The sequence below is a fragment of the Stegastes partitus genome, unplaced genomic scaffold (assembly GCF_000690725.1).
Source record: "Stegastes partitus isolate 25-593 unplaced genomic scaffold, Stegastes_partitus-1.0.2 Scaffold1483, whole genome shotgun sequence".
In the NCBI taxonomy this organism is placed as follows: Eukaryota; Metazoa; Chordata; class Actinopteri; family Pomacentridae; genus Stegastes; species Stegastes partitus.
Window position 1 is genome coordinate 151726 of NW_007579214.1, and position 9709 is coordinate 161434.

The window sequence follows — 9709 nt, forward strand, 5'->3', positions numbered from 1 at the left end:
TTGTTTGTGCCTGTCTATCCGTTAATGTGGCGGTTCAGTGATACGGAAATGTTTCTACGCTTGACTTTTTAACCAAAGCAATGAGCAGAACTCACTAAACATCTGAGAGAAACTGCAGCCTTCAGTAATAATTCTTTTTTACCCTACCAACAGCCACCATATGACTCAGTGACAACTAAACAAAAAAAAAATCAACTGGTGCAGCGTCAACAAAATTGCTTTCTTTAGGTTGGCTTTCTGTGACGGAAAGTGAGCGAAGGAAATACAGTAAGAACACAAAGTGAGAAAGTTATTTAGAGAGGAGAGCGTTTCATTAATTTTGCATTAATGAGACTAACGCTATTCTGTGTGCTGCTGCTTCTTTTAATATATCTGACGTTTGGGCCTCTGATGTGTTACTTCCTGCTGCTGCTGAGGACGTCTTGGTGCAGATATGACACGACGTGACTTTGCTACCTCATGACTTCCAGTGAAGGGGTTTGTTTTTGGTTTGTATCCTTGCTAACCACACAGGAAACCGACAGCATTAATATTTTTTGTCTGTTGCTCTGGCAACTGCCACAACATGACTGAAGGCGAGCCAACTGGCAGCTTCTACACCCCCATCTGACAGTACGCTCGTCACTCAGATACCATTTAGCAGTGAGAAATACTGTATGGGGCCATTTTTCATCAGGATTTAATCCACAGCGTGTCGTGTTATATGCTCGGACTTCATGTTAGGAAGAAAGATTAGTTTACTGTTCTTCAAAGAAATGATCTGTGAATGAAGGTTTTTTGCTGTTTTTTCCAAATGCACATTATTCAGGACCTATTGTGAATAATTAAGCATAACAGTGTGTTGCGATTTTCATGCCGTATTATTTATTTTTAACTATTTAATACACCTTCCATACAGAGCCAGGCTAGCGGTTTGCCACTGCTTCATGCCAAGTCACACACAGCAGCTAAACACACACGGACTCAAACTTCGATCATACAACTTTTTCAGAGCAGCAGCTACTGTGGCCACAAAAGGAAGGAAGGAAAGACCATTTATTTTAAATCAGCGTGAAAGTGTATTAAATACTATTGACTTTGTCAACGTATCTGGACGAGCAATCACATGATTCTCCTTAAAACAGCACCTACAGGTGAAGGTGGTACACGCAAAGACATGGCACATAAAACTGACATTTTGTTAGTTAAATAAATACAAAAACTGAGCAATCCAGTGAAAAAACTCCTTTGTTTGTCACGCCTTCAAATTGATTCACAGTTTGACACCAGAGGGGTCTGCTGTTCTCTTTGGCACTGAAGTGTCTCATCATATCAAAATCTACAGTTGTCTACGGCCTTCAGGAAAAAGGCGTGGAGTCTGATAAGGGATCTAAAAAGATGATTTGACATTAATTCCAAGAATTCCACTGAAGGAAATCTCCTACAAGTGGAGATTTGTGCTGCCTCAGTCACTAAGCAACTTGCAGCCATTCAGTCAACCAGAAATTCTGCATCCTGTCATAGAAAGCTTCAAAATAAGGTGAGAGCATCTATTGAAAGGTACAAGTTGAGGTTTAAGCAGGAGAATGATCCTCAACACACTTTAAATCCACCAAGAAGTGTCTGAAAAAAGGCTTATTGAAATGCTGTGGGGCTATTTGAAACAAACATATGCAAAAAAACCCCAAAAAACCCATAGAGATCTTGCACTTGAAGGAATTTTGCATGAAAATGACTAAAACTTTGAGGAAGCTGATGTCAGAGACCAGAGCAGAACCATGTACAACACCTGCTAGTCATTTCTGCTGAAGTGGGCAGCAGCAGCTTCTGAAACCATTTATTTTTAACATTCTTTTTCCACAGAAGACTATTACATTTTTGTTAAATAAATGATTGGAAAAGCTCTTTTTTCACGTAGCGTTGTTAAACTCTGTCACTTTTTCATGTATTTTGTCCAACTACAGTATGTGAAGAAGTACTCTGGTTCATATTGAGTCTGCTTTTTTTTCCCCCCATTTGACTGTATGGATGAAGTTTGCTAACTTTAGTCACTACAAGCGACTTGTGAAACCACAAAATGAAACTAATTTATTGCTCATAAAATCAACTTATGAATCAAGCAGCATTGTTCTCAGTAGAGCACACACAGAAAAACGTTCATATTTAACTCTGGTGCAGCATCAGTGCACTTAAACACACATTATTTTCAACACAGACTTTGTATACCAGTCATTTTCTATTCATATGGAAAAATATCTGCAATATCAACAGTGTTTATGTATATTTCTTGTTTATTTTTATTTTTATACTGATGTAGAAAGGATGTAAGTGGATTATCTTATCTCTAATCTTATACTATGAGGGAGGTAGTTATGTCTGCTTTGAGAAGTCTGTCTTAAATGTGGTGACATGTCACTGGCATCCGTCTTATCTCATTCTTTCACTCCTTCCCTTCAGGGCAGCAGTGGCTGATAAAAAAAATGTTTTTCCTGATGCAGCTAACTCCACATTATCAGCTACTTAAATTGCAGCATTACAACCCAGAAATTAGATCATGTTGGTGTTTAAAAGCACTTAGTTTTGTCTTTGTTCTAGTACGATACCACTGACTTTATATGTAAGTCAAGTCACTGTTTTTTCAAGAGCACATTTAAAAACAACAGCTATTACAGCAAAGTGACCCAAGAAGGTAATTTAACCCTGTCCAGGACTTTCATGTTGCCATACGTAGAAAGTCTTTCGGGGTCTATTGGACCCCAAGAAAGAATATGTGCAAAATATTAGTTGGTATTCATTAGAGACTTTTATATGATGTTAAATACATTTTCTGATAAGTTGACGTATTTTTGGTTCCCAATGCATGACAAATGTCCCTCTTTTTATATTTAAAAAAAAAAAATCTTCGCCGCTATAGCTGACCTGGTTGAGCTGGCGTCCCATGTTCAGAGCTACAGTTCCAATGTGGAGGTCATGAGTTCAAATCACGCTCATGACCCTTTGCCACATGTCCTCCCGCCATTCTTCTCCCCTACTTTCCTGTCTCGCTCTCACTAACACTATCCAATAAAGGCACAAAGGTCAAAAAAATAAAAAATCTTAAAAAATAAAAAAACAATACCTGTCACCTAAACTAAATGGCCTGGGGTCCAAAAGACCCCCAAAATCCTGAATAGAGGTAAGGTGTGATTTAACCTGGGTAATGTACATATCAAGGATTAAAACTTTGATAAAATGTGACTTTACTTGACTCTAATGCATATTAAGGCTGAGACCCTTAATGGTTATGGAGAGGAACCTAACTAATGTAATAATGTAGCCAAGACACTACAGTGTTATAAATTACAGAAGTTAATCTAACTAATATAAATATTAAGGCTAAGTCATTACTGCATTAGTACCTGGGGAGATTAACCTGACAAATGTAGAGCTACTTTTTTGATTTTTGACACAAAAGCCCAATATAGTTGATTAAACGACCCATAATGTGTCCTGAACCGAGGTTTTGAGGTCTAGTCTGGTGGCCATCTAGGCAGTGCCGGACTCCTCCTGCCTGGCTAATCAAAAAATATGCAAAGAGGTGAAGCGTGAGTGGAGCTGAGGCCGACCATGCAAACATCTGTGGACTCTCCTGTAATCTCAGCCAGCTGTCACTCAAAGCAGCCACACCCTTAATGATGCATAACTTTAAGCCTTGATACAATTAAAATAGGCGAGATATATAAAAATTCTCCGTCCTTGCAGTTTCCTGAATAGGACAATTAGCGATAGATACCAAAAGAGTCTTCAGTACCAGGCTATAATCATGTTTATTTCTGCTGTAAAGTTGGACATTTTAACATGGAACTGCAGCTTTTGGCACTTTAATTTATTTTTCAGCCCTGGAGGTTTCTGATTGATTGATGCACTAAATATTTCATACATAGTGTAAAAGTGGGCCACAGACAAAATGTGGGTACGAGTGTTTTACCGAGGCTGCGGTGTCGGATGCAGGTCTTGAGGCCAGACAGGAACTGACGTCGTCCCTCCTCTTGTTGAAACAGGAAGCAGCTGTGGCCCATGTAGGCCGGGTGCAGATACACAGCAAACACATCTGGAGATGACACCGCCGAAGAAGAATCCTCCTTCGCTCCTGGACACGCGGGAAAGTGTTAAAGATGTGGCTTAAAGGTGTTCGACAGTAAAAGCAGCTGGCCTTCATGCTAGCAACTGATAATCCCCTCAGACAGGCCAAACTGTATCTTTGAGTTGTAGTTTGTAACTTTATTTACCTGCAAATGTGCAAAAAAGATTTAGCTTAAACTTAAGATTTGAATAATAAATGCTGTCAAGCTCGAACTTGACCAACATCCTGTGTATTAGATTTTTTGGATTCAGTTTTGTTTGGCACAAAAAGATCTTCAACACATCTTTATCGTGCAACTTCAGCACTTTTCCTATTAGTACGAAATGGGAAGTACATCATTCTGAAAGTTGTCTAACTTCCCTTTATGTTTCCTGAGATCTCTCTGTTTGAATCCAAGTTGTTTGTCACATCCTTTTTGTAAAGGTCTAATAATGCATTGTCTGAAATGTAGGATGGTAGAAACCTGTATTTCGAGTACTGTATTTTAAAACCCCTTGTACATATACACTGCCAGTTCAAAACATAAGCACTCCCACATTGTAAGGTCAACCCCTTATAGCATGAGCAGCTGTCTGGCAACGGCAGGAAGAAAATCTCCCTATTAAACAGAAATAAGCATCTGGCAGAACCAGGCTGTGGAGGGCAGCCATCTGCCTCGACTGGTTTCGGGTGAGAGAGAGAAACAGATAGTAGATTTCTACACCATAAATTCTTCCGCACAAGGAGAACGTCTCAGTCAGCACCATAGACTGTATAAAAGATGGACGTAGCAACCGGTCCCGAAAAATGAAGCCAACCAGGAAGTGTCAAAAACCTGCAATATCACTACGTCCGCTAGCTGCTGGCTCCAAAAAGCCCTGGCTCCCATAGAAATGAATTGGAAAAGAAGTGATCACAGATCACAAAATACCGCATTCCTACAGCTCAGGATTTTTTTAAAATTAGTTTTCATGGTCAAGTCCAGAGATCAGGTGGCCAATCTGAAAATAAATCACTACTGAATTTTTAAAAAATCGTCAACATTTTGCGGGGCAAGGGGCGTGGCTGGCTTGATTGACAGTCGGCAGCGACCATACAGACAAAGTGAGCAGAAGGCGGTAAATGTGGGCGGGCAGAGAGGGCCCGCCTCTCAATCCGTCTGACCAATCGCTGCTCCTATGGCTCCGCCCCCCTCCGACGATTTTTGCGTCACTGGCTCCAAAAATTCAAGATGTCAACCAGGAAGTAGCAAAACCCTGGCTTCATTTTCTCAGGGCAGAAACCAACGGGTGACGAAGCTACGTCCATCTTTTATACAGTCTACAGTCAGCACAGGTAACCCATGCTTCATCACGTAGATTGATAAAAGGCTGTTTACATGCTAGTACAGGAGTTAAATACCATTGAGTATTGCAGCACAGGTTTTCTCCAGGTGAGCCCTGGACGCCTCCTCTGTGGTGAACACGTTGCCTCCTGCTGGCTGGAGGACCAACTTAGCTGCACATCCACGATTGAACGTCTACAATTGGAAACACATTTAGCAACCAGAATACAAACACAAATGTCATGTTTTGTGTGTGGAAGTGTATTGTGTGTGTTACCTCCAAGCTGTCATGTATCTCCACTTTGTAGTCTCTCCTCAGGACGACGTATCTCTCTTTGCATTTCTTTCCCTGCTCATCCCAGCAGGAGAACTTAGCCGGCCCTTGATACAACACCTCTTCTGGAGGACACTGAGGCTGCACATACACAAAAACATACTGATGAAATTTTAACCTCTGTCGTGGAGACGGGCCAAGGAATCGTAAAGTCTCGCACAACACTTTAAGCTGCCATTAAAGCTGTCGGCACTTTTACTGATAAACTCAACGAATATCAAAACTCAGAGTCAGGCAAAGTCAGTAGCAATTTTTAGATTAGATCGCTTTATTTATTTTTTATTTTACACCATTGTCTCCTGATTTATAGTCAATCTTACTTTTATCAAATGCAGTTGTGGCAAATGCCAGCTCACTTAGTAAATACAAAATGTGAGGCTTGTAGTTCACTAATAGTCTAACTGGTCTCTTTTATACCACATAACTGTTTTTGCAACATGTCAGCCATTGATTTTAGCTAAGTCATGCTAACATGATTTTGCACATGCATGTTTTCTTCCTTCAAAACAAGGTTAAATCTCCCTTATTATGGTTGTTTAGCCAGTTGATGTCAGAAGTCAAAATATAGTTGTGAACCATAATGTCAGTCACAAGGTCAGCTTTAGAGATCCTATATTTGATTTTTTTAAAAAAGGCAAAATAAATCATTTGAAAATAGCACAGATTTGCTGCATCCAGCATTCAACCAGTGTTGGTTGACATTGATGGACTGATCTGTTCAGCTCCTACCCTGTGTTTGAGCAACAGGCCCCTCCCCTCTTTCTTAGGCTCCACCTCCTGGTGTAAATGTCCCAAGTAGGCGACAGAATACTGCTGACGGTAAAACTCACTGAAGCTCTGGAACGTGTTGTCAACGAGACCTGGATGCACACAGACATATACACGTTAAATCTTTCCTCTAGAAAACACCTGCAGCTCCTCAGAGTTCATCACGTTAACATTCACACATGCACACTTATGTATTATCTAAAAGTTACAATTAAAGGAAGAACACAGTCCAGATTATTCACAATGATTTTAAGACTAACTTATTCAACCAGAGAGTCAGTTAGTATTCGCCTTCCAAACACTTGACAGTCAGAGGTCATGTTTTCATCACATCACTGGGTTAAGTCTGTTCATTCTTTTAATTTAAAAGAGGCAACTGTACATAATGAACACATTTTTTAAAAATTTGTGGTCTTACAATGTTCAACCGTAGAATTACTAAAAAAAAAAAAAAAAAAAAAAAAAAGCCTAAAATAGGATTAATCTACAGATACTTACTGTTGTTACTGTTATATACAGTTTCAACAGTTTAAAAAAAAAAAAAAGGAATTAGTTTTTTCAGTATACATTGTCGTGCCCCTCGACTCTACAGAGTTTTTTTTCCCCCTCTTTTGGCTTATTGTTTTTATTTCATGGCCTTAAACTAAACTGTTCCTGTTTACTCTTGCTGCTTTCATAAGCTTTCTTCTTTGGTTACAACAAAAGAAGTGCACAGTTATGCATCATCTTCTCATTAGACTCATCGCACCATCGACATCTAACAAATTCTAAAGCCGCAACTTCACGAGCTCAGAACTTGCCAGTAATGTGTTTTTTCCACTGCCCTCACTTAACTAAATGAATTAATGCAGCGTTACAGTTATTATTACCCAAGTGCTTGTGCTCAGGTTTTACTGTGGTGTAGATGGATAGGTAATATATTACACATTAGACTAGTTGAACTTTTTTCGTTTGCCATCCACTATGAAACAAATTGTGGAGGGTAAATAAAACCCGCCATGCTGAGAAAATGCACGTGGAGGCTTTGCTGAATAAATGCTGCTCTGCTTTGGGTTCAGAAATTAGTACAAGAGGTGAAAAGAGACAACAATTATGCATGAACAAATAACTCAAGCAAATGCGTGGCAACATTCACGCAATTAGCAAGACGCTCAAACACTCTTGTTCACCACTTTATCTCATTTGTTGCCAACACGTTAGGATAAACAATACCCAGTGCCCTTCCCGAGTACCACTAAAATGCTGATATTTTTCTTTGAACAACAATAAAAAGTATTTTTTTTTCTCTTTTGCAAAAATCAAATAGATTAAGTACAAAACAGGACCACTGTTCATTACAGAAAAGTCTCGTCTTTTAAAAAACAGAGCTGCAGTTTGTGGGTGTGAAATTATTTATTGTGACTCAGTTTGCCAAATGAACAACCAGCACTCTCCAACAACAGCTTTTCTCTTCTGGATCTTTAAAGTGGACGCTCTGTGAATGTGGGGCGGTTACAATCTGTTGTTTATCATTTGTTTACAGTGTGTGTCCAGTATCATATACTCTTTGGGTCAATCTCTGGCCTCACTTTCATCTTTCAGACTGACACACAAACACAGATAGAGAGACGGATATATCAGACAACCCATAATAATATAATAGTTGGAAATGGCCGTAATTACATTCTAGTTTGCAGCAGAAATTAGAGACAGGATGTGACTGTGCTGATAACACGTATAGGAATGCACACATGGAGCGAAAACATTCACATGGTACTTGCTTGTTATTTTTCTCCATTAGAAGTTAAAATTACCATCAAAAACTAACATGTTTTTATTACACTTACAATTTTAACGACCTTTTATTGTGCTACTTGCACACTGAAGTCCTGCCGGTGATTAAAGTCCCGATACTCTCAGTGCCCAGATTCTCAGGACCCTTGTTGTATATCACACCCCTCCCCACATTTCCTGTTTGCTGAAAGATGTCTAATAAAAGAAAAATTACATTCACGCTATCCAGCAGAATCCCGTCCAACAAACACACAAGCCTCCAAAATGACTGTATATTTGTATAAACTTCACTCAGACTGTGTCAGCAGCTCATAGTGGGGTTCAGTGTAAATGCTGGAAAATCATGTGTATATTGTAAACTGTGAAATAAAGTGAATCTGTGCTCCGTGGCTGTAATGTAGAGCACAAAACTGTAGATATCACGCTGTAAACACTGACTGAATTCTACAGTCCAGATCCCAATAAGTGAATAAAGCAAGTTGCATAAGAAAAGGAAAGGTTAACGCAATGCAAAAGTGAAAACAAAAGAATCCTTTTTATCTACTACTTCATAATTAATATCTGCAGTATTACTGCAATTTCAACATTATTTACTACTTCAGCTACGTCTGCAACAACTACAAGTATCACCACTATTACGACTACAAGCGCCGCTGTCACTCCTACCCACACCTTTATAGCTGCTGATGTTCTACTCGACATCCTCTTCCTTCCTCTCTGTTTATCCACATCGCTCAGATAGAAGATACCTGAACCATCAAACTTGTCGTAAACACCTGCTGACAGAAAAAAGAACTGATTTCTTCATTACCTTTGACGTGGCTGATTTTGGCCTCATCCAACAAGCCAGAGGAGGATGCTCCCATATTGTAATGCTTCTCTTTATCTCAAATTACTCTGCAAAAGCTGAATTGTGTTGTTTGAATTTGTGCACAGAGAATAAACAGGAAGCCTATTCGTGCCACATGTCAACTGATCGAGCAGCTCTGATGTGTCGAGAGGCCGTTGCTCAGATCATTTCCTCTGCTCTGTGAGTCAGTGTGTGTGGTGAGCTGGGCGGGACTGGTGAAGTATGAGTGAAATCTGTCACAGGGGTCCTCACACTAACCGCAACATCATTTATCAAGTGTCACAACCTTCCCTGTAGAGCCATCTGCTGGTTCACTGAGAGGAAGCAACATTCTGATGACCCAACACAAAATACTAATCGTCTAACAGTGAGAGAAGATGAATATTATAAACAGTTGTTCTGGTAGCTTTCACTGTCTGTCTGTTGACATTTTACATATTTTTTTACTATAATGTTTGTATCTATCTTTAAGAACGACATTTTTTTTCAGGATCTCCGTAACATAAACTACTGTGGGTTCAGTATTCAGCCGCCTTCACTTTTTGCGCACTTTGTGTTTTAGATCTTTATTTTAAACTT

The 9709-nt window shown here is 39.5% G+C and overlaps 1 protein-coding gene across 1 annotated transcript in view; it reads right to left on the reverse strand.

The window, feature by feature from the left end:
* LOC103370808 (protein Niban-like) overlaps positions 1–9268 on the reverse strand; it is an 18313-nt gene extending 9045 nt beyond the window's left edge. Inside the window, exons 1-5 of the mRNA XM_008299968.1 lie at positions 9092–9268; positions 6469–6599; positions 5683–5820; positions 5483–5600; positions 3947–4108 (exon numbers count right to left, since the gene is read on the reverse strand). Coding sequence (XP_008298190.1) covers positions 3947–4108; positions 5483–5600; positions 5683–5820; positions 6469–6599; positions 9092–9146 — 604 coding nt within the window. The 5' untranslated portion in view covers positions 9147–9268. The remainder of the gene's footprint in view (positions 1–3946; positions 4109–5482; positions 5601–5682; positions 5821–6468; positions 6600–9091) is intronic.
* Positions 9269–9709: the final 441 nt, after the last annotated feature.